At 47.7% G+C, this 26,148-nt stretch overlaps 1 protein-coding gene across 1 annotated transcript in view; it reads left to right on the top strand.

The window, feature by feature from the left end:
- The window catches only part of LOC144947732 (glutamate receptor ionotropic, NMDA 3A-like), an 83,563-nt gene that overhangs the window by 27,109 nt on the left and 30,306 nt on the right, over nucleotides 1-26,148 (top strand). The window contains exons 3-4 of the mRNA XM_078877062.1: nucleotides 4,523-5,711; nucleotides 24,045-24,190. Of these exons, the coding sequence (XP_078733188.1) occupies nucleotides 4,523-5,711; nucleotides 24,045-24,190 (1,335 nt within the window). The remainder of the gene's footprint in view (nucleotides 1-4,522; nucleotides 5,712-24,044; nucleotides 24,191-26,148) is intronic.

The following is a 26,148-nucleotide window of genomic DNA, read 5'->3' as shown; positions in this document are numbered from 1 at the left end:
ACAACCTGGGAGCGCACTGCAGGGCCGTACAGCCACGGACGCGTGGCGCTGAAACCGTTTGAACGAAACTTTTTCTTTTCTTTAACTCGGTAAGGCCCCACTGCGCTGCCGTGTAGCTTCTTTTTGCAGAGGCGACCTGGCTATCATGGACGACAGCTCAACAACGTGGCTTCTTATCGACGTCGTCGCCATCATCATCACGTGGAAATTCATGGCAGTCCAAATCGTTTTACACAGAAACTAATGCATGAAACAATGCAAGATGGATGTGAACAAAGCCGTCGACGTTTTTTGTCACGTAAGTAAAACAAGTGAAGGTGGTGCAGCCCTGCAATCGCTCGCCACTGCTGGCAGAAGGGTCCTCCACGAGAGAAGGGCTCTCGATGGTGAAAATATCATGGAAGAGGATGGGAATACTGCCCACACTTTTTCCCATCACAAACCACGACCCACAGATCAACCGACTGTCGATAACACTGGTCAATAAAAAAAATAAAAAAAATTTCTGGCCTGGACTTTTGCAGCTGTTTTAGACTAATTTCAGGGTGCTGATTCCAAATCTGATGTCAGATTTGCTCTATCACATCTCATGTTATGCTATCGGCATTGATTTTACCCGAAGTTAACTCTGTCACTTATGATTGCAAGTTGTTGCGAGTCAGTGACTGCTTTAGTGTTAAAATATGGTGTTGTATTTTTAGGATAGTGTGTTTATAATATAATTTTATGTAGATATCCACATTTATTTAATATTTTTCTTCTGCAGTTTTTATTGAAAATGCAATATTTGATATCTCAAAAACCTGATGTGATAGACAAAAACTGATGCCAGATTTGGAATCAGCACCCCAACGTTACCTTTAAACTGTTGGAATACCTTATGCTAGAAAAAGTGTGTTGACCAGTGTAATTGATTTACAACCTATTTAAACTATTAACTATTTGTTATTCTTTGGGTCTATCGGTAAAGTTACGTAGATAGGTTCAAAGAAAATAACAAAAATCTACGACGTGTTGATCGCACCATAAGCGGTCGTCATCATTTCGGTAAAGTCACCGTTAGGAATTCCTGCAGTAACGAAAGCTTTGAGTCAAGATTGAACTATTTGTTATTTTACCAGGTAAGGCCCACTGAGCTGTATAGCGCTTTTTCAGAAGCGACCTTGATATCACAGAGGATTGCTCAACGAAGTGGCTCATCATCACATGCAAACAGCAGCCAAACACTCTAAACGCGCATTGATTCCAAATGTGGAGCGAAACACCGGAGGACCTGGAGAAAAATCCACCCGACCACGTGGAGAGAGAGACGCAAACTGCAAATGTATATAGGTGTCACGGTCGGTATCGAACCCACGATCTCCTGAATACCAGGCAAGGTAGTTAACATCTCGCCACCGTGGCCCCCTTATTCACGCAGTGAAGCACTACCAAGCGCCGCAATTATGGAACACTCCGAGCATTGAGTTGTCTACGCCAACACGTCACTGTTAGAAAAAGTTAGATTCGCAGAGTGCTTTGTTTACATTTTGAATACAATTGTAAGGCAAAGGCAAATGCAAAATACGGTTTTGTTACGCATATAAATGAGGCTATAGCTCAAGATACTTTAACAAGCGGGATTTAAGAGGATTTTATTTTATTTTTACGTATGCAGGGACAGCAGCGTAGAATGCTAACGGGCTTGGGGAGACGATGTTCATAGCAGAAGAGAAAATGAAGAAACTTGTAAAGAGAGAGAGAGAGGCACACAGTCATGAGGCAGAAAATGCAGGTATTGATGATGCATTTGAACACAGGAGGAGTCTCAGCAATTGTGGACTGTCAGAAGAAAGGAAGTATAGACCGTGGGGACAGTAGCAGAGACCATAATATAGTTTTTGTAAGCTTAGATCACGTAAAAATCAATGTCGTTAAACCCGCCACCACCCGACACAGACAATTAGTAAGGTTAGTCTCAGACAATTTGATAACTCAGATTGTAAATGTTGTGGGTTTACTCTCCAACACACCGGTGTGCTGTACTAGTAACGAATTGGCATGTTTTGTTTACGTGACAAACCTTACTAATTGGCTGTGTAAGTTTAATGACACATCTATATATTTACGCGATCTAACCCCCCCAAAAAAACCAATATTACGGATGATATTGGTCGTGAAAGTCTAAGTGTAGCAGAGACGGTTATCCCTCCAACCAAATGAGAGAAGGTTGATTGAGAGGTTTTTTTTACAGAAAGGCCCTTTTCGCGGCATTGTTGTCATCGTTATTGTTGTTATTGCAAAGGACACCTTGGAATTTCAGAATTCGCAGGGCGACTGGGAATGAATGCATTTCTACATCTGGGGCACTGCCTTCCCTAACAAAAGCCTCCACTTGTAAAATAACTTAATACATCATCTGGCCACCTATTTAAAATCGAGCAGCTCTCCATACATAATGAATACAGCACTCTGCATGCAGCCATCACTTTAAGATACAGAGCCGATCAGTTAGGGTAGAGCAGTGGCGGCAGTGGTGAGAACACAACGCTATGAACCCAGACACCTCACTGTGTAGCAATTTTTTTTAATTCCTGGGTAGTAAATGTAATTTTATTGCTTATGCCTCAAAAGTACAGAAAATGGCTATTATTCCCCACAAATTTTGCTTTTGTGACCAGGACAGTGACATTTTGAAATGGACCTATTTCCACTGAGAAAACGTGGTGTGCATTTGTGTCATTCCTTCACATAAAGTCCTGGTCACAAAAGCAAATGTTGTCGGAAATAATAACCATTTTCTATACTTTTGAGGCATAAGCAATTAGAAAATAACACTTAGTACAAAAATCGTGTTACATAGTGAATTTACCAGCCGTGGCTAACATCAATGGTGGTTGTTATTTCAACTGGGCCTGTGCCCCTGCTTGTATCAATCCACACTAACCAGCATAGTGAGGTATGGTCAAACAACTGCCTTGACTTCATCCAGAAGTTAATTAACAAAGTGTTATACCTTATTATTATTATAATGTTACCACCTGCAACCCCTCCACCACTCCATTAATATGCTTTCCAATGTCAATGCTGGAAAAGGTGGAGTTAATACCAGTGCCGGATTAAGCTAGTGCGGGGCCTGTAGCATATGTTATAAAGGGCCATAAATAAATAAATATCACACATACATATTGAAAAACTAATTTTTTACTTGCATAGTAAATTCATCTTTTTTTCATTTGCTATACAGCCAGATAATACGACAAATCGATAACCTTGAACACCCAGTCGTTCATAAAAGTTGAAGGCAGTATAGTACTATAGTAATAGAGCAAGTGCAGAATCACTGAACCGAAATTAATAGCTTGAAAGCATTTCGCGCGGGGCCCTTGAAAGTGCGGGGCCCGTAGCATATGTAGCTACTTTTGCTACGAGGATAATCCGGCACTGGTTAATACACGAGAGTGAAGAATATTATTCGAGTACAATCTCAATTGTGAGCTTGCGAAGGATACCTCTCGAGAGGGGATGGCAGCCGACGGCCAAGACGAACGATTCATAATGAAGGTTTTAGGGGTTAGATCAGCACGCCGGTGTGTTGGAGAGTAAAACCCACAACGTGCACAATGACTCTCCAACACACCGGTGTGCTGAAGCAACTGGCGTGTTTTATTTATGTGACAAACCTTACAGATTTGCTGGTGATGGGTTAACGACACATTTACATTAACGCGATCTAACTCATGAAAACCTTTATTATGAATAATATTGCTTGTGAAAGCCTACTAAGTGTTAAACTGAAGACCCACGATGCAGTGGCAGCCGAAGGGAGAACCTGTCTGACAGCTCGGGTATTCACAGCACAACAAACGTGGTATTTAAGTGACAGTGAGCTGTGTGGGCATTCAGTGTTAATTTAGTAGATGTGTTTTTTGTGTATTTTTACGTATATATGTTCAAATTCTTTCGCACCGTATAGAAACAACCGTGCTAATTGGAGGTGCGATGAGCAGGGTTGGTCGACGAGACCCCGTGGAATTTTAAAGGTCGTAGTCTGTGGATTTCCTTTGGTTATCGTCTCACTCGAGGCGACAAAAGAGCCAGAGATGAAGTCTGCTCTTGATTATTGTTGGTTGCAGTGGAATTCTCTGCCGATGTTATGCTGAGGTCAGCCGTTATAAGTGAACTCGGGTAAAACAAATGTTTAATCTAAGCTTCCTCAGTGCACTATTGGCGTTCGTCTTCGTTGAGACTCGCCAGGATCGCCTCGTAACGGTCGGTCGCGCTACGGTCAGTGGTGGGCAGCGGCCCAAGTGATCGTCGCGCTCGGCAATTTCCACCCACTCATCATCGTCATCATCTAACGGAGCGACAATAAACACTCCGTCGACGAACATTCGAATATTTTTTGCCACCCATTTCATTAGCGAGATGAACGCCGCTTGGCGTTAACAGCCAACAACACTCCACACGATGACCCTCTTGACCACCCCCTCACCACCACCCCCTCTCCCAACCCTCCACCCCGCGACCTCCACCGTTACAGGTTCATCACCAACACGAGCTTCGAGGGCATCTCGGGGTGGATCGAAGTGCAGAACGCGTCGAGGATCACCGCGACAGCGCGCCACAACATCTGGCACCTCCAGCACGACCTGCTGGGCATTCCCACGTGGACCAAGGTCGGCTCGTGGGACTCCTCCGAGATCACCATCGAGCCGAGCCTGTGGCCGGACACGAGGGAGCACGCTCGCAAGGGCGCGGGGGGCCCCGCCCGGCCCCGCCTGCGCGTGGCCGCGCTCGCCCACCCGCCTCTCGTCTCCACGGCCGACGCCGCCGACGAGGGGCGGTGCGCGACGGGACGCCCCTGCCTCGAGGCCGTCGCCGGCGGGGGGGTGGCGGCGATGGCGGCTGCCGCCGCCGAATCGCTGGAGGCCGCGTTCCGCGAGCTCCGCTCGGGCAACGGCAGCGTCGCGACGCCGGCGGGCGACGGCCGCCCAGGCCGCGGCGAGGGTCGTTACCGCGCCCGCTGCTGCTCGGGCTACGCCGTCGACCTCCTGGACAAGCTGTCCCACGACCTGCGCTCGTTCGACCTCGACCTGTACGTAGGCGGCGGCGACGACGTTGACGAGGAGGAGGCGGCGGTGGTGGACGATCGGGGCAAGGCCCGCTGGACGTGGCCGCTGGCCGAGCTGTCGAGCGGCGCGGCCGACCTGGCGGTGACGGCGCTGGGCGCCGGGGGGCCGCGCGCCGCGCCGCCCCTCGAGTTCACGGCGCCGTTCCTCTCCAGCAGCCTCTCCATCGCTGTGGCGCGGCGGCAGGAGGGGCGCCACCCGCTGGGGGCCTTCGCGCTGCCGCTCCACTGGACCGTGTGGGTGGGCGTCTTCGTCGCGCTGCACGCCATCGCGCTCTTCCTCACGCTCTTCGAGTGCAGGACTCCGCGCGCCGACGGCGAGGCGCCGGGCGGCATCTCGGGGTCGGCGGCGGCCGCGGCGGGGACGCCGGCCAAGGCCCGGGGCTCCTTCTCGCTGGCGGCTGCCCTCGGCCTCTGCTACTCGGTGCTGTTTGGCCGCAACGTGGCGAGGGGGGCCCCTCGGTGCTGGTCCAGCCGCTTCCTCGTGGGCCTCTGGGCAATGTTCTGCCTCCTGTGCTTCTGCATCTACACGGCCAACCTGGCCGCGATGCTGGTGGGAGGGAGGTCACGCGACGAGCTCACGGGGATTCACGACCCCAAGGTAGGGCGGCGATGATTCGGGCGATGATTCGGCGGTGCGCGAAACTATGATGCCGTCGCTTTGATGTTGACGGAGCGGTGCTCCAGCAAGGTTCACCGTCATCATCAACAAGGTTCACCGTCATCATCAACAAGGTTCACCGTCATCATCAACAAGGTTCACTGTCATCATCTCCATCAACAAAATTTACCATCATCATCATCGTCATCAACAAGGTTCACCATCATCATCTTTGTCATTGTTCCCATGGTTGTTGTGTAGAGCAGCAGAACGTTCTTTTATCAATTACAAACTCAGATTCATCATCATCAACAACCACAATATTTCGTAGATTCATAGTGTATGGCTCTTCGTTGATCCACATGTTAGATGAAGGCCTCCCCATGCTGTTCATGAACGTGGGATGTTTGACCAAACTTCACTACGCTGTTCAGTACAGGTTGGTGAAAGGGCTGCCCATGAACGCTTCAGATATTACTCGCCACTGGTGTTAGCCGTGGCCGGTAATCGAACTCAGGTGGCCGAATTCATAGCTCAGTGCGCTAACTACTGCGCCACCCCCCCCAACCCACCCATTATATGTTTGAAAATATCTTTCTCAAAGCCAATTTTGTTTTAAAAAAACTTAGAAACTAGGAAGATGGCAGCTTCATTAAAGTAATAAAACAATATGAGACGGAAACAAAACACATCCATGTTTTTTTTCAATTTAAAGCTTTCGTGACTGCTTGTGTTGCAATCGAAACGTCGTGAGAATTGTATAATGAATTTTTATTATTTTATGATTTCCCTTCTACGTGACTTTACCGAAAGAACATCCATGTCTCTTGAAGGATCTTAAAATCTCTCGCAGAGGCCGATGCTGTTTCAAGATATCTAATTATAGCCCACACGTCAACAAAAACCCAAAACAAAAAACACACATAAGGCGCCGTTACAAGATGTATAAAAAAGACATTCACCAGAACAAAGAGGGTTCTTAGCAGTCTGGCTGCAGCACGATAAAGAAAAAAGTCATTTGTAGGCGCAACAACAACAAATTTGCCCAGATTACATTTTCGAAGCTTATTACCCTCAGCGTATCATCCCACGGCAAACAGATTTTCTGTAAATACTAAATACACGTAATATCAAATTCCCTTTAGTATTACTACTTGCTCTGGCTATTTGAGAGCATGTTTAATTTTGCGTGAGAATTCTGCATGGGTTTTTTATTGCCCTTGCTGATGCGCTCGCTCTCTCGATGGCTTTTGTAAAAAAGAGAGATAATAGCGTTATCCGTGATTAAAATTGTTTCATCTACAGAGGCCGTTCCGCAGCGGTTGCGATGTTTGGCGGCACATCAGACCCCAGAGGTCGTCCGGTTCACGTTCAATCTCCAGGCGCGGCAGTTGAGAGCAACGATGCACGCTTCTCACATCCCATAGCCTTCGCCCACCCAGTCACCCCTTTCAAAGCGCTGTCCGCCCAGCAGTTGTGAATGGCCACGCGATCCGCGGCTCGTCGATGGGCCACGTGGCGGTGTGGTGGTGGGGTAAAGTGTGGGTACTGCCGCCCTCGTACCAGATGCCTGGCCGAGCGTGGAGGGAGGGGGTGGAGGTCGCAACACCGCGGGAGCTCTCTGGAGACGCCTCGAGTGGAGGATTGTCTGGCGGCAGTGGCGCGAGCGAGCAATTGCAGGGCCTTACCCTTTACCTTATGGCTCAGCTGCACGAAAGTTAATTAGGAATCGAACGATTGTTTGATTTGATTTATATTTAAACAAAAAAAATAGTTGTGAGGCGCACGTGTTAAGTTGTGTTTGTGTCGCGTATAATTGTTTACTTTAATAATGTATTATACGGCTACAAACATACGTGCTCTGGGTTCATATCCTCAGACAACAACAACATTAAAAAAAACACAATCAGCGCTGTTACTGCTTTGCACCCTGCAACTGTGAATCCAGCGACCCGAGTTCGATACCTGCCCAGGATCCTGGCCTCCTCCTCCACTCCCCCCCCCCACTTCACAAGCCAGCACAGACCACCGTGGTGAAGTATGGTCAAACCATTCCCTCGTGTGACAGAGCAGGGAGAAGCCTTTATCCAGCAGTGCACGTGCACATTCGTTGGGAGACTTATACGAATAAGTATTCTTTGTACGTGGCGGGAGTAACAATTTGCCGAAGACAACTCCTACGTGTACACTTCTATAATCTACCCAATTCAATGAATAGAGGTCAGAAACCTATTTTCTGTACTGCCTCGCCCAATAACTTGGCTGCCGCAGTGGCTTAGACGCATCAAAGACAAACCATCCCCCGTATAGCCTTTAACAGACTGTTGGGGCAAGTGTTGTTAGCGAGCACCTATGAAGGCCGGCACAGCACACGAGGAGGTGGGTGGCCAACAGCACGCCCGACCGCCTTTGTTTCCCCAGTGGCGATGTTTAAACACCGCACCAGGTACTCATTTGAGGCTGAATCGGCCTACGGGTGGCCCAGGACCGGTTCAGATTATCGTCGCTGGTGTTGGCAGTGAGTGGGAATCGAACCCGGGTGACCGCTACCCACTACACCACCGAACCCCGTATCACACAAGCACGTCGCGATCTCCATACAATGAGCAGTGGAGATGCCCGGCCCTTGCAGACTGTACTGGGTCCCAGGCACGGGGATACAAAGAGGGGTTGGGGAGGGGGTGTAATACAGGGGAGGGGGGGACCCCATTAAACCTCCGCGATTGGCTACGTACGGTGCGAAAGAAGTTCTACATGCAAACAGACAAGCACGCCAACTGATCAAGTCCCGACAACCTCTCCTTGACAAAGCTCACGGAGACTACGCACGCTGCACAGGAGGGTCCCGAGCGAGTCCGCGTGTCTCTCGTGGCACGGCGGGGTAAAGCGTGCGTACGTCCACCCCCAATCGAACTCAAACTCATCCGACAACGCGACAGGTTTTGTTGTTGTTGGTGGTGATGGTGGTGGTGGTGGTGTTTCAGCGGACCCCGTTGTGATCGTCGGCGTGGTGTGTTTATCGGGCGGAAACTGGGAATTGAAAGTGTGGGGGACCTTCCTTTGATGGAATCAAACCCCGAGCGATCAAATTCAATCTACGGGCAATGCGCAATGAGCAAACAGCGGTGCAGCGAGCGAGCGAGCGAGCAAGGGGGGACCGGCGGATAAGCAAACACTCCGCTGCAATACGCCCGTGGAGCACATCGCACGCGCACTCTCGTTTGTAGAACGCGCTGCTACTGCGGTCACCGCGGCTACTGGAGTCGATTTTTTGTTTTCTCCGAATCCTCCGTTTTTTAAATATTTTTTTGTGCCCTCCACAATTAAGAAATGTTCGTTGCACGCTATTTAGATTATTTGGCCGCAATGAATGCCCAAATGATGACGTTGCTTCGTCTAGCTGTCATCTGTAGCCAGGTCGCTTTAGAAAAATAAGTGAATACCTCAGTGGGAATTGCCTGGTAGGATGGGGATGATTTAGTGTTGTATTTGTTTGTGTTTGGGTGATTTGTTTACCTCTCTTAAAATTGCACTACTGTCGTGTTTTTGTACTGTTTGTTGTTGTTGTGTAGCGGGTTCCACGGAGACACACACTAGAACTTGGAGGCAACACGTGTATTATAACACCCCAACAGGGTAACTGCAAAAACCTACACTTGGTTAACTAGACCACAACGGGGTAACTACATAACCGGGTCAGTCAGTAACACAATGCCTGACCCACGAAGCCGAGCGTAAAGACCGAAGACCGAGGACCCAGGATGAAAGAGACGTAGCACCGACGGGTTCCACTCCAACAGAGAGCCGCGATTGCTCTCGGGACCTCCCTTTTATACTCCCTAGAGGCGTGGCCACGCCCCCTTCTGGGTCTCACCAAAAGGTTCTCGACCGAGCATCACGTGTCCCTCAAGCCACCCTTTCCCCCCCCTCGCTACCCTGTACCGGTTACGTGCCCTCTCGGGTTCACCCAGATTGTCACGTCCTCACTTGCCCTCTCTCAGACGTCACCAGAACTATCCCCCCTAGGTCCCACGTCCATGCCATAGGGGCCGTCCATAAATTACGTCACGCACCTAGGGGGGGTCAGAAATTTGTGACGATGTGTGACGAGGGGGGGGGGGTTTGAGAAATGTGACGTCACATCAAAATGCGCAATTTTAAATAAATACAGACAACACGTTCTACTTAATTAAATAGACGTTTTAATAAATGTTTTCTCCTACAACATCAGAGTGCAGCGCCACATTAAATACGCACTACAATGACAATAGTTTAAAGCGATTTGAAGCATGCTTTGTGACGTCGTATTTGAGGGGGGAGGGTCTGACTTTTTGTGACGCCGTGTGACGATGGGAGGTGGGGGGGTCAAAAATCGTCAAAAATCGCGTGACGTCATTTATGGACGGCCCCATACCAACTCTGGTGCCAGAGAGAGGCTCCAGACGCACAGTTCCACTCTTGTGACAGCAGCTAGCGCTCATCGCCATCGTGACTCCATTGACGTCACTACAGTTGTAACGTTCTTACCACGTGCCCCCACTGGACATCGGTGAAAAAGAGCTGTATGGCTCATCGGATTCCTGCAGTATTCATATTCTGATTCTGGTCTGGAGTCGGGTTGTGCAAGCGCACTCTCATTTGTAGGACACAATGCTGCTGTTGCTGCTGCTGCTGCTGGAGTCGTGTTGCCACCAGTCCTTGTTTTTGCAGGACAGAGAGGCTGGAGAAGGTGCTATGATAAAGGGTCATATCTACTATTGCCTATAATATACTATTTATCTTTAATGTTGTTAGGTGTTTTTTGTTGTTGTTATTGTTATTCGTGGTTCTTTCGGTAAAGTCACGTAGAAGGGAAATAATAAAATAAAATAAATATAAAACAATAAAAATTCTCACGACGTTTCAACTGCCACACAAGCAATCATCATCACACCTGATTCATATTCATCACACCTGATGATGATTGCTTGTGTTGCAGTCGAAACGTCGTGAGAATTTTTATTGTTTTATATTCATATTATTTTATTATTTCCCTTCTACGTGACTTTACCGAAAGAACCAAGAATATGAATCCCTGCAGTCACGAAAGCTTTAAATCAAAGTTGTTATTGTTGTTGCCGCTGCAATTTTATCAATGCGTATACGAACAACCAGAGCAAAATAAAAAAATGTGCAAATGCATATTCCCGTGACAGCTGCAAGCAGCCGTCTTCCGTGATGGCAAGTCAATACCTACGAAGACAAACGCACATTTGAAATTCATCTTCTTGGTTCTTTCGGTAAAGTCACGTAGAAGGGAAGTAATACAATAATAAAAATAAATCATAATAAAATAATTCTCACGACGTTTCGGCCACAACGCAAGCAGCCGTCCTCAGGTGAAGACCAGGTCTGTCGAGACGACAGCGAAAGAACCAAGAAGATGAATCCCTGCAGTCACGAAAGCTTTAAATCGAAACGTTTGAAACTGTTACATAACCCACGCATAAGCGTCATTCCCCCTCCCACCGCCCCACTGTTTAGTATAGAAAGCAGGACAATGCTCAGTGTTGCTCATCTCTGTTCTTATGGCACTGGAGCAGTTGGTTGCAAAATGTCGCGTTTCCCACTGTGGGGCCCAGACACTTTAAAGTATGACAGCTGCTGTTTTAAAACACGAGCAAGTTGCATACTCTTCGGTTCTTTCAGTAAAGGCACGAAGGTGAAAAAAATTTTTTTACCGAAAGATCCAAAGAGTATAGATCCTTGCAGTCACGAAAACTTCAAATCTAGAACGAGCAGGTTGTTTTTCTTATTTTTAAGGTGTTAAATACAGTTAGAGCTAACATTGAAAGTCCCTACGGTGAACCACATTTTTTTTACATTAATGATATTAATTATTGTACACTTAATGAATATCATTAATGGATATCATGACGAGATGTTAACTGCGCATGACGAAACGTTAACTATCTCAATTAAAACAAAAATATCCCCAATAAACTCACGAAGCTTTAAGTACCATGCAGCATACAAAAACTTTGAATCCTACAATTATTATCTACTTTAATTAACTTCTCACCACAAGCCACATTTCCACGTGTTTTGTAATGGTCTCGGGGGAAAAAATCGCAGCGCCAAGCGTTCACTTTCACTGTTTCCCGTCCTTTTGTGGGATAAAATAAATCACTCGGTGGGTAGAAACGGAGAATATTCTTCAGCTCACTTCCCAGGATGCCTCCGTTGCCCCTTGTGATCAATTCCCTCCACCCCTGTGAACGTGCCATTAATGCGAGCCAGGTATTAGACATCGTAATTAGTGTCGCTTGGACGGGGGGGGGGGAGTAGCCAGCGTTATGTTTCGTTCGAAATAAGTCCGAGAAAAAACACACACACACGTTGCCCGGGCTGGGTTCTTTTTTCACGTCTCGTGCGCATTCCTCCAGATCGCCGGGGCAAAAGTGAGCGTCATGAATGTCTTGCTGGAGATGTATGTGGATAGCGCGCTCTCCGTTGATTCGGCTGCCGTGACATTTTTTTCCCATTTGAACCCCGTGTTCCCACTTTGCCCACGTTGGGAGATCGTTCGATTTTCGTCCAGACAGCATCGGCTATCGCTGTTATCTCTCGCAACTAAGGTGGGAGGGGCACCTCCAATGTGGTGTGTGAGTTTGGGCTACTTCTCGATTGTTTTTTCCTCTAAGCCACAAGTCCCGTTCATGGAACGGGCTCAGCTGCTCAGATTTGTATGCTCCGTGGACTTATATTCTGCACCTCTTTTCGAATTATATCCACTATCTACTGTATGCGGCCTCCTGAGACGCTCTCCCTTCTGAAATTGAAAGCCACTGAAGCTATGAATACTACATATAGAATTGTAATGTATGACTTACTGTTAGTAGCTCAGCTTATTGGAGAGTATATTTAGTATATTGATGATATTGATGTAGTTTATATTTTAGTTTTTTACGTGGTGGTTTGGCTGCTGCAGCTCCTTACTATTATAATTCCTTCCCTTTATTACTGCTCCCTTTGTTGCTGCTAATCCTACATAATGCACGGGCATAATATGACTTTGAGACCCCCCCCCCTCCTACGCATTCCACAAGTAGTGACTAATGCCATATCTGCATTTTTCATAAATATGCTAAATTCCTCTGTTGATATGCAAATTCCTTTGTCAATGCGCCCTTCCTCCCCTAACCCAGCTTAAATATACGCTGCCAAGCTTGGTGGTGTTCATTCAGACGCTGTCTTTCCGACAGACCTGTTCTTCACCTGAGGACGGCTGCTTACGTTGTGGCCGAAACGTCGTGAGAATTGTATCTTATTATGTTTTATTTTTATTATTTTATTATTTCCCTTCTACGTGACTTTACCGAACGAACCAAGAAAATGACTAATAGTTTACTGACCTCCATCAAAGCAGTGCTAATTGAAGGCCTCCCAATTCTCTACTACGCCAACATTTAGTCGATCGACAGGTCGTATGTGGTGGGATAAGATGTGGCTATTCCCACCAGTTCTGAGGAGTGGAAGAGTAGGCCAATATATCCTCCACAGGAAGCTTTCTGGAGCTCCCTTTCGAGAAGGCAGTGCTCTGAGCAAACTCAAATAAAACTAAACTTGTTATTTTACCAGGTAAGGCATTGTAGTTCTTTTTACAGAAGCGACCTGTACAGAAATAATAGCTCAAAGAGGTGGATTATCATGTGGAAATTTACAGCAGCCAAATACTCTAAACGCGTGACGTTGGCCATCAATGTGAAGGGAAACACCGGAGGACCCGGAAGAAAATGCAGGCGACCACGTGGGTAGAGAGAGAGACACCGCAAACTCCAGATATACAGCAGGCGTCAGGGGTCGGGATCGAACCCACCCACGACCTCCTTTGTACCTAGCGAGGAAGTTAACATCTTTCCACGGCGGCTCCAAACAATTGCAAGGCTGCCCCTTCACCTCTTTGACACTGTTCATTGAGGAGTTGTAACGATTTACCGTCTCCATGATTCCAAAAACTGTCGCGATACGGGATCACAATTCGATTCGTGATTAGATTCCTGCGGAACATAGCAACGCGCGCGGAATCCAAATCATCCGGGCGTTTTTTTAGTTTTTTACGGGAACCCTCTTACGAACCAGCTTCTTGAATTAAGTGTAAATAACCAATCGTTGCGTGATTCCAGGCATACATGCTTACAGTTTGAATAAACAAATCCACGTTTCACCGTACCATGCAAAAGTGTATACTTACCGAGTATGTTTTGTCACATTCGGAAGGTTAACCTTATATATCTAGACCTTGGCATTATTTGTTTTGGCTTGTTGCTTCAAATAATGCATTAGCCGCCGTTCAATGGAGCCTTCGGAACAGATGCAGTCTCGGGGACTGAACAACACTGAACCATTGTTCCGTACTGTTGTCAGATTTTTACCGTCAGTTTCTGTCCTTCGGCGTGCAGGTGGGTGTACATTTTAATCATAAGTAGGCCAATGAAGTGAATCGTGGGAGCATTTTTTTTAAGTAAACACTTTTAATCCGTCATCTCGACAGGATAACATAATTTCTGCCCCCTTAAAAGTGCACGCCTCTCAAACGATGGTAGAATTTGTTTTGTATCAACTCCCGCATCTGCTTTCCATCATCCTGCGGGGTTTTCACGGAGTTTTTTTTTTACCATAATTACAAAGATGCCTTTTTGGAGGTGGCTCAGAAGTTAGAGCGCTGAGCTGGCGCTGCTAAGATGTTGGGTTTGAACAGTGGCGGCTCCTGCAAAATCTCTCAGGGGGGGCAAATGTCTGGATGATTGATAAGGATAAGGTCCACCCATGCAATGGATAAATTAACAGCTTAAGCATGTAAAGGCAACTTCACTTCTTTAATATTAATGAAAAATAAAGTGACTCTTACAATACATCTTGTTTGTTTCTATACTCACTATTAAAACAAACCACTCAAGTTTCTTTTATTAAAGATTCCACTAGGTGGCAACAAATTATATTGTTGGATGAAACGTGCTTACGTATGATGACGTAAGCACGTATGATGACGTAAGCACGTTAGGGCGAGCCCTCCCGGAAGCCATAGAGAATGCATTGCAGCGCCCCCGTTCGAAAAAAAACATCTTTGAATGTAAGTCTATGGGACCACTCGGGGCGATTCTCAGCTGGAGGGAAATCGCCCAAAAAGAGGCGGTACTCCACAGAACGTAGCATGACGCTGATTGGACTATATCCAGAGGCACAGTGACGGCTAGCGTGACTCTGTGGTTGAATGACATTGGTGGTGCGTCGCCCAATCGCCCTAATGAAGAAACCGCCCCTGGGTTTGAATACTGTGATGAAGAGGGTAGTTGTGAGGGCATGGTCTGAGCCTGATTACCAATGACTGCACAACGAAATAAAATGAAAAGCATCACATTCGAATTGGTTCTGGCACTTGATTGGCCTACGTTTCAGCTCTTAGGAATTGTAAATATCGGGTTGATCGGCGTGGGACAAGACACCGTTCTCCGTAGCAGGGCGGGTTGGGGCATTTCTGCCTCCTACTGTGAGGAGCCAGCGTACGCTGGGAAGTAGACGTTTACATTATTGTCCAACTAGCTTGTGACATTTTGGCCACTCCACCACCCCTCCAGTGGAGGTTCTCCAAAATCCGGCGAAACGTTGGGATTGTGGTCTGGGGTATGGCGACCGAACGGATTTATTTATTTAAATTTATTTTCTCTGCGATGATTTGTTCTTGTTGTGTATTTGTTTTTCGTTATTTGCATATTCATTTGTTTTGCTAAATAGTGGGGTTTTTGGTTTTTGTATTATCTGTCTACGGAGCTGGATAATTGATGTGCAGCGTGGTGGGATGCAATTGCATTAATGACGCTATTTAAAATGAAATAAATCCTAATAATTACTACCACTACTTGAGGGGATCTCAACGGGAGTAGCTCTGTGATATCCACATCTCGAACACAACGGGCTGCGCTGCTCTGCGCAAACGGATGCCTCCTTCCCCGTGGCGTGGAACCCCGACGACGCAATCTGGATACAGCTGTGGCAAAGACGCAAATGTATTTATAAAACGTAAAGATTGCACGCCCCCCCCCCCGCTCCTGACGCATTGCGCACTTTATCGCGCACACGCGCTTACTGCTTTCTACCTCTGAAACCCGTAGCTGTTGCTGCGTGAGCACTCGATTGATCGCGAGCTGATTCATTCGTCGCGTCGACGTGAAATGCTGTCCCACTGCCCGCGAATTGCAGTCGCTGAGCTTGCATTGCACTGCGTGCGCTGGACATTCTTACGATGTCTATGGTTTTTTTTCAAAAGTTTTTTTTTTATTGCGACTCAACACGAGCCCGGTACAATACGGCCGATTGAAATTGGGGGAGGAGGGGCGGGGGTTGGAACAGAAACTCCTCGAGAGTTCAAATTCGGCGCAACGGCGATCGTTGTGCCGAATTTGTGGGGGAGTTGTAACCCCTGTCCCAACTCAGTGAGGACTACGCGATGGGGGGATGGGGTGAAGATTTATGAGGGGAAGGGGGGGTAACTAACAAGACTGAAACAGGAGGAAGGATGTGTCCACAACTCTGGCTTTCGCCTGATGAGGCTGGTTGTAATTACCGGCGAAACGTAACAGACACTCGAATTGTAAATGTTCCGGTTCACTCTCCAACGCACAACCGGTGTGCCGAAATAGCCAATCATCGCCACGTTTTGTTTACGTGACAAACCTTACTAATTGGCTGTGTCGAGTGGTGGCTGGTTTAACGACGCATTTATATTTACGCGATCTAACCCAAAATGCTTCTATTGTGGATACTGAGGGAAGATCAAGAGCAGAAGGAGCGGGGGTTTGGGTGCGGGTGGGACAATTCTGATAATGGTATTGGTATCCGTGCGTATCCTTTATATAACTGAAAGCCAGCGATGTATAGCAAGCAAAAGGTGCTCTGGCTCTCACCCCCTGTGTGTATATTTCCTACTGGGCATGTGTGGAAAAAGAGCTTCATAGCTTATCGGATTCCTCCAGTATAAATATTCTGATTCTGATATGTATCCATGTTGAACTTCTTTCGCACCGCACGTAACCAGCCGTGCTAATCGGACGGCGGTGGTGGTGATGCGACTGCAAGAGCGTTCCTCGGAGTTCAGATGTCGAGTTTACACAATGATGGCCGATGTTTTGAACAATGGACCTTCTTGATAGCGCGCGTACATTTTACCCTATTCGAGCGTCAGGGCTGCAATGTGTTCAGGAGCCAAATGCCAATGGCGAGGTCGGCTAGACACGACGAGAGGGCTTCAGGAGACGACAGTTCGTGTCGTTTTGCCGTTCCGTGCTCTTGGCGATATGGACGTCATGGACGTCAGAGCCAACCGTGATAATCGGAGGTACGTGGTGGCGGGGGGAAGAGTGACGAACTAAAGACAACAGCAAGCAGCTCTGACGAGAAATTAGTTTTAAAATTTCTGTGAGAAAAACAAATCGGCAAAAATCCTCCTTAAAGTCTGGAGACTCAGCGAGGCGTTTCTGGGTCATCAATCGTAATCACAGGAATGTACGTCATTTATGTAACGTATGCTTTTTGTACGGATCATCACATCGGGAAGAAAATGCTTGCGAACAATTGTACGTGTCACACATTTTATAATGAGCACACTTGCCTAAAACCACAGTTTCAAGATTCTTACATCATTGAAGTTACATCTTTTTTTTTTACAATTTAACACCGCCCACAGCGTTTGTTTACTAGGGTCATCCAAGGTTAACCAGTACCATTCGCCCTCGTAAATGTGAAACGCAGCATGGAAGTGGTTGAAGCCGATTCAATTTTCCACCATAATCCGCCGACACCCGTGTGAATTTCTCCCCTCGGCGTTGTTACATCTTATTTGCTGCCAGAAGCGAAGGACTTCTTTAGGATAGGTTGCACTTGGCACATTCTCGGGACATCTGTTTTCACACCCTCATCACTCTTGCATGAACTCGCATCCATTTTTAAACATTTTGCACCGCTCACACGTTCTGCCTGGAGACTAATGTATCATGGATTCGTACAGTTAAAACTACATGTAACATTTCACGCTGAGGTTTTTTTTTTATTCCCCATCACCGCGAAAAAATCTCATCGCGTAACGCGCTGCCGCCCCACTGCGCATTGTGACGTGGTGCTTGCCCGCCATATTGACATTACCCAGAGTGCTTTGTGCCAGCTGCAGTGTCACTTCACGGGTTACTAGATGCTGCTGCTATCGTATGCATGTTAAACTTCTTTCGCACCGTACGTAGCCAACCGTGCGAATCACATATTCGATATGCATGTATGTTGAACTTCTTTCGCACCATGCGTAGCTAACCGTGCTAATCGGAGGTGCGATTAGCATGGTTTGCTGTCGCTCCGCAAACCTCCACCAGCGATCTGTCTTTCCTTTCTGATTGTCGGGATCAAAACGAAATACTCAGTTGACCTAAAAATCCCCCCACATATCAATAAACCTCGTAAAATGCCGTTAATTAACGGCAGACAAGCTCTTTATGTAAAACCGATGTCAATGTAAATATTTGCTCCGCATGCCTGCACTGTTCTCAACACCATTAAAGCCACGATCCATCGATACCAAATTTCATTTGCTTCTGCTTCTGTATGGCTACGTCTCGAGTAGCAGCCATGTATGCAGTGTCGCCCCAGATAGGGACGAGTCAATCTTTCGGCGTCTCCCCACAGCTCTCTCACAATCTCCCAGAGCCGTTCTTGCAGCTTTAAGGATTTATAAGAAGTCCAACGGAATGTCAAACGCAACACGGGCTCCGAAGGATATTTCTTATGAAGTGGCCACACACATACACAAACACCCGACACTGGCTCTGACCCACGATCTCGAGCACACGCAGTGCGTTCACTTGGCGCGACGGATTTACGCGGCTTCAGCTCCAAAGTCTTTTCTCGTTCAGGTGCAACACGGCAATGCAGTTTCCTGCACTGGCTGGCACAATGGCCTTCTCAGCTTGCGTCCCCTTCCTTGAATGGTTCTGCTAATGCCCTTCTGTAATCCTGGCGGAGGGGGGCTTTCTCTCTTTCGATTTTTTTACCAGCATGTTGAACGTGGCCAAGCGTGCAAATCAGAGGTGCGGGGGAAGTACAACAAACCAAATTCAAAAACAAACATCAGTTCTTAAACAACGGCCGAAGGAATGGCCAAACTCAACAGGAATCGCACAGTGTGATTCTAAAGCAATGCCCATGCAAGAACTGAGAGGAGCCGGATCTGAATGAAAACGCGTGCAGATTGGCCTCTCGACGAATGGGAACACTGCTCAATTTAATCCCGCGTATAGAATGCCGTCTCGTTCAACGTGCGTTTCGAGTTGTTTGGCCGCTATGAATCCCCACGTTGATAAGCCGCTTCGCTTCGCTATCATGTGTGGCCATGTCGCTTCTGAAGAAGAGCAATAGAGTGAGCCCCCTCGGTTTAACGGACTAATAGGGTGTAAGGGGTGTCCGGATAATCCAATTGTCCCTTAATGGCCAAATTACGTATTTAGAGCATTAAATCACACCCTACCACACGCAAAAGACTCAGCGACAGTTCAGTAATGGATTGTTATAAAATATTGTAATGCTTTTCATAATAGGAAAATCAACACAGTAATAATACCAGTTTAATAATACTTGTACATTAACAATACGTTGAAACATTGCAGTGCTGTACTAATACTGTAATATAGTACTACTGTACATTCACATTTTAATACTAATGATTTGAGTGGAGGGTTACATGTAGAGACTTTGTATTTTAATGACATACCAACCCGTCCTGTTGAAACTGTCCAAGCATCAAGCAATCACTGTTCATCTTTGTCGCAAAGTTACGTATTCGATGCTGTACTGTCAACTCAATTTCCACTTTTATTCCTCATATGTGTTGACCTATTTTAAATACAAAAAAACATGTGCAGTGTCATAAATGCCGAGCACCCATTTCAGGGGAGGAAGCGAATATTGACCGGACTGATTTCCCCATTACTGGACATAGTTTGTTGTTTGGAAAAAAGTCCGTTTTTGTTGTTGTTGTTGTCTGATCTTCGGATAAAACTCTTGATTCAACAGATTGTGTCCGTTACATCCGAGATCCGTTGAATGGGGGTCCGTTAAACCGAGGTTGTGCCATATATCTCATCGGGCCTGATGCGGTACATTAAACACGTGTTTAGTTTAGAGCGCAGAAACACAACTCGGCAAACGTGTGCTGGGGAGGCTTTGATTGACAAGATCTAAACTTCTTTCAATGGTAGGCCAAACGTCTCGGAAGCTGGAGGGTAATACCCCTGTAACCTGGCACAAAATACTGACAGAGAGATTTGTAGACTCACAACAAAGACCGACAACAGACGCCTTTTGGACTCACAACAGAGACTTCGCATATACTTGCATACAGAGACCCGTCGGCTCACACAGGGACCCACAGACGCATAGTATACGCGAGTGCGGGCGGAACGATGGGAAGCCGTTGCCATCGGGGTGTAGTCGAGTCACAACAATGGACTTGCTGTTGCACCCCCCCCCCCTCTCTCCTGACAGCATAGCTGAGCAGCAGCCCACACCGCAACAGCCTGCTTCGGGCACCGGAGGTTGCCCATCCAAGCACTTCCCCAGGCTCAACCCGCGCTTAGCTTGTGGCGTGATCTGCGCATTCCGGAGTGATTTGGTCGGAGGCGTCGCTTAGCTGCCTTGCGTGGAAAATCAAGCGAGGCTGTTTTGTCGTAGTCACCTGCCTCCCGGGGTAATGGTGTGGAAACACAATTTATTCCGCGGAATACGAATTGCGGTCGATGAGCTAAATGATCGACCTTTATCAGCGCTGCATGTAAGCGGCGTTTGTCTCAGTCAAAAATTGCTTGTGCTTATGGCGATGGACGCGATATTGGGACAGCGTGCTTTCTGTAGGGTGCGGGTGAATGTACTACGTACAATGTAGCGGAGCTGTTCAAACACATTGTCACACTTGTATGTACGTGTGTTGAACTTCTATCGCACCGTACGTAGCCAACCATGCTAATACGAGGCGCAGGGGGGAAGGACAACAAACTAAACACGAAAAGCAGTTGTGAAGAAATTCGTTTTCAATTTTATATATTTTTGTAATGCATAGCTCCCAGTCGCTTCACGATGTCGTAAGGAGGAGCGTTCCAGACGGCCGCGTCTGGAAGCGCGCGACTAGCAGACAAAAGCCCACCGCCTTGAGTATGACCAGAGTTCGCGTGATGGTTCACGCGCCTTGACGCGATCAGCAAGGTGACGCGGTTAATTTGTGGCAACCACTTGGTGTGTAATGATATAGCACCTCAGAGATGTCATGTGCTATGAACAAGCGGCCATTGCACAAAACATCGCCTCTTATATATGTATATATTGTTTTCCCTTCAAGGCCACAGTCTTATCGACAAATGTGTTGAGTTTTTTTTTCTGTTACAAACATATTGGATTATCATTGAGCACAGCTGACTCATATTGGCAGCGCAGGGATGTCTATAATGTGTTGGGTTTTGTGTGTGTGTGTGTGCATGAGTATATCAACCCGTGGGTTTCAGTAGTTGGGAGGGGGAAAGGCTGCGGCATGGATACCGTGCAGGGGACATTTTTCGAATGTGCGCGGGAAAAATTCCGCATCAGTGTGTAGCAACAGAATGTAGTAATACATGAAACAAATGCCTTACCAGCACAAAACATACGCTTATAAACAACATTAAAGAAATGCCTTACGAACACCTCTTTGATTAGAGTCGTGAACATGTGACGTTCTCTGTATATTCTGGCTCTTAGTAACCGGACGAGTTGCAAATATACCAAAGGGGTAGAGAGAGTGCGCTAAACCTCAGAAACGATAGCAATTTACGGACCGGCACAACGTTTGCGGTCTCCGTTCATGCATTTCTAAAAAGGACATTCAGGACGCACACTCAAGGGGGTTCGGGCGGATTGGCACGTGAGGTCCGATTGAACTTGGCCCTGGAAAGTCACCGGATCTCACCCCTCTTGGCCTTGTTCTCCCCCGGCCGTCCCAGAGACGACACAGAGCTAGCGATGACACCTCGAGACGAGTGAGCTCACGTCAACGTGGGCATGAGGCGGAGTGCTCATGCATCCTGCGTGGAACGGACTTCGACGTGTGTCCAAGCAAATACGACAAAGCAAATTATAGTCGGTGGCTTGCAATAATTGGCAAATGTGCAGTCCTGCAATGGCTTTGCTCATGCCGCCGTCGGCAGATGAGCTAAATGATATTTTGGCCTACCCTTAGGGGCCGTCCATAAATGACGTCACGCACCTGGGGGGGGGGGGGTCATACATTTGTGACGATGGGGGGGGGGGGGTCAAAAATCGTCCAAAATCGCGTGACGTCATTTATGGACGGCCCCTTACACGCTGGCCAGATGTCTTCGAAGAGGTGGGAAGTTACCCACACTTTACCCCACCGCACGCGCCTTGCCCATTGACCGCTCGGCGGACAGGGGCGGCGATGATTTCAGAAACTTGTCCTTTGTTTCCACTGCCGCGACTGGGGGATCAAACCGGCGACTCGTGCCGATGCTCACGCGCGCGCTCACACATAAATCACGTGAGCCAAGTGGCTGTGCGAAAAGCGGCAATGCCCCTAGCCAAGGTCCCCCACGACGAGAGCTGCATCATCTTGCATACTCCAAGTCTCTCAGGTGCAAATGATCAATTACGATCCCGGGATGTTTGCTGTCTTCGCCATCCGTGGCCTTCGTGGATGCAATGACCGAGCAGCAAGAGCGTTGAACGGAGAGCGAGTGGGCAAAACTACACCCACGCATGCGCACCGGTTTCTCAAATCAAATCCACTGCCAATTGTTTTTTTTATATTTGAGCTGCACGCAAGGCTGCGAGAGCGACCCTTGAAGCACGTGTCGACCGGGTAACAAGGGGGAGACTGAGAAGCAGAGGGTATCTATTATGTATGTCGGACCTGTCTCGCACGACACGTAGCCAGCCGTGCTAATCGGTGGTGGTGATGAGACTGCAAGAGCGGTCCTCGGAGTTCAGATGTCGAGTTTGCACAATAATGGTCGATGTTTCCGGGGGAATGGTCCTTCTTAGAAAATAATTTACATGTATTTGCAAGGCGCCTTCCACTGATGATAGCGCGCATACATTCTGTTCTACCGTTGCGTATTCCTGCAACGTGTTCAGGAGCTAAATGACGATGTCGAGGTCGGCTAGCCACGACGAGAGAACTGCAGGAGACGACAGTTCGTGTCGTTTTGCCGTTCCGTGCTCTTGGCAAAATGGACGTGATGATTTTAAATGCGGGTATGAATAGAGATGCCGGAGAAATGCAGCTGATAATGATCAGAGTCTGAGACTACACTGAACAGCGTGGGACCTCAAGAGAATCGCCCACCTTATCCCTCTGGCTTCTCTACCTTGTGCTATGGAGTAGAGCCATTGCCCGAAATGTCGACTTTCATATATTTCAATCTTAATTTTGGAGCTTTCGTGACTGCAGGAATCATTCTTTGTTTCTTTCGGTTAAGTCACGTCTAAAGATAAAATAATAAATTAAAATAATAGTATATTACGACGTTTCGATTGCAACACAAGCAATCATCATCAGGCATAAAAGAAATAGCAACAAAAATCTAACTAGAAAACTATAGGCAGACATACAAGCAGACAGACATCACATCGGAGCAACAAAAATCTAACTAGAAAACTATAGACAGACATACAAGCAGACAGACATCACATCGGCACAAAGAGAGGGGTCGTTTCTGTGACGGTCCCTTAAATATAGAGAGGGGGGGCGGGGACGGAGAGAGGGAGGGGGCAGAGAAAATTAGCATATCAATGAGTTTACGGCAACGTACTGCTGCTGCTGCAAGTAAGATGACGACGTGGCACGGGCACGCAAGCTTGAAAATTAGGAGAAAGGCACACGAAAATTAAATAACCTAGTAAAATATCGAAATGTGATGTAATACAACACAGAGAGTCGGTTAACACACAATTAACGCATAGCCTGGTTGATTACGTATTTCAAAGATTGCTAAGTTAGAATTTTAAGTGTGACAATTCCACGGGGAAGTTTTAAGCTTATCCTTTTCTCTCTCTGGCTATGTGTTCTCTCTGCCTGTGTCTTCTCTCCCCTAGGTCGCGAGACAAAGGCGTCCGGGCGTGGTGTTGGCGGTCCACCCCCTCCTCGTGGCGTGACGGACCTTCGTGGGTGCTCGCTAACGGCACTTGCCCCGACGGTCTGTCGCAGGCTATACGGTGTTGGATCTTTGCCTTTATCTGTGCGTGCGTGTGCGCGTGTGTCGGTGCGCCCAGCTGCAGCATCCGTCGCACGGCGTGCGCTGCGGGACGGTGCGGGGAAGCGGGGCCGAGAGCTACGTGGCGAAGGTCTTCCCGGAGATCCACGATCACATGCGCCAGCACAACGTGCCTTCCGCTTCGCAGGGCATCGCCCGCCTCAGGTGCGCCCACCCCCCCGCTCCCCCCGTTTCTCTCCCTCCCTCCACCCCCCACCACCACGGTTCTCACAAAGTCACCCTTCGTCGTGGTTCGTTCGGCTCGGACTTGGCACTGGCTCAAATGAGCCGGCTCAAACGACGCGCTCAACTCGAGCCACTCGAACTCGAGGTCGTGGGTTCGATCCTGACACTGACATCTATATACATTCGAATTTTGCATGTTCTCTCTGACTATCTGCCCGTAGTTTCCTGATCCTCCGGTTTTGCCTTACATATTTATCATCGACGTGCATTTAGAGTAATCGTCTGCTGTGCAATCCTATGCGATAAGCCACTTTATTGAGCTGTCATCTTTGATGGCCAGGTCGCTTCTGACAAAGAGCTATGAAGCTCAGTGGGCCTTACCTGGTCAAAGAAAAGTTTAATGGTAATGCTCACGATCTGAGATCTCGATTTCAAATCCGGCGATTGACTTCTTATGGACACCACGCCAATGGATGTCTCAGCAATTGGCCCTCCCCCATGCTGCACACACGTGAACCACCCAGCGCAACCGTGTGTGCACCTCCGATGAGCACGATTGGTTATGTACGGTGCACGAGAAGTTCAACACGGAGGGACGCCTCCACTTACAAACATTCGACTCATGAACTTTCAGAGATACGAACAAACCTGACCGTATGTCCAGTTGCCTCTTCGGACCGATAGTCGTAAGTTCACTGCCGTGCAATGTATGGCGGTGGGGGCATCTATATCTGCAGAACGTGAAGAACCAGTGGCATCTCTATCTACAAGAGAGTATGCAACTTTTAAAGCCATTCCCCATGTTCAGTGTATACACCGTACAACATGTTTGGAATCGACCTGAGTAAAGTTGGACTTACGAACAAATCGACTAACGAACAGACCTTTGGAACCAAACTCGTTCGTAAGTAGAGGAGTCCCTGTACATGTGTAGGGACAGTGCGGAAAGAGAGAGACGGTGCGTGGGTGGAGATAATGAGGGGATAGGGGCAGTCCGTGGCCAGGTGGTCACGAGGGATAATTACAGGAGGGAACCATGGGAGGATGTTCGGGTTGGGCTGAGCCAGATTTGAAGTGTTCGTGACTGCAGGGATCCATACTCTTTGGTTCTTTCGGTAAAGTTACGTAGGTATAAATTAAAATTAATGAAGTCACGATGTTTCGGGCCCACTTCAGCAATTGTTTTTTGCCGTGGTTGTCCCACCTGATGACGGACGCTTGTTTTGCGCCCGCAACGTCCTGATTTAATTTATTTTATTTTATACCGACGTGACTTTACCAAAAAAACCAAAGAGTATGGGCTGAGCCAGTTTGGGAAAGAGGGCGTGGCTAGGGGCGTGGCCGGGGCGGGGGCGGGACAGGGCCACGCCGGGGGGGGGGGGGGAATAAAAGGCGGTGACTGAAAGAACTTGGGGCTGCCCTGGGATCGGAATGGACAGATTCGACCCCGCCGTCGTTGTTTGGTGTGCTATCCTAGCCCAATTATCTGTTGTTATTCTAGCCCAATTATCTGTTGTTATTCTCGCCCAGTGCTGTGTGCTAGTCATAGCTCTAAGTATTGTAGGATATGGGAGGACGTTATACTGGTAGGAATGAAGTGAACCAGCCTACAATAGATTATATCGTCCGTCCGTCCGTCCGTGTAGCAACATCGCCCCCTACTGCAAACACTTGGCAGGACCCTACAAAAACCTTCAGACTCAGTGACGCTTTCCTGGCTAAACAAGTGTAACATTCCCTTATAATTCCCTGAGATAGCTTTTAATTAAAACATTTAAATTAAAAATTAACTCACAGCGGCCTAAAGCCTACAGCTAGGCCTAAAGCCTAGAACTAGGCCTCAAACTCTCCCTTCGTATCGTACCCCCGCGTGTGTGAAAGGGAGTTAATGTTTAACAATGTTACATTCCCTGATGTTTTTTTTAAATAGAAACATT

Source organism: Lampetra fluviatilis, chromosome 46 (assembly GCF_964198595.1).
Source record: "Lampetra fluviatilis chromosome 46, kcLamFluv1.1, whole genome shotgun sequence".
In the NCBI taxonomy this organism is placed as follows: domain Eukaryota; kingdom Metazoa; phylum Chordata; class Hyperoartia; order Petromyzontiformes; family Petromyzontidae; genus Lampetra; species Lampetra fluviatilis.
This window is presented reverse-complemented; position numbering and strand designations above follow the sequence as displayed.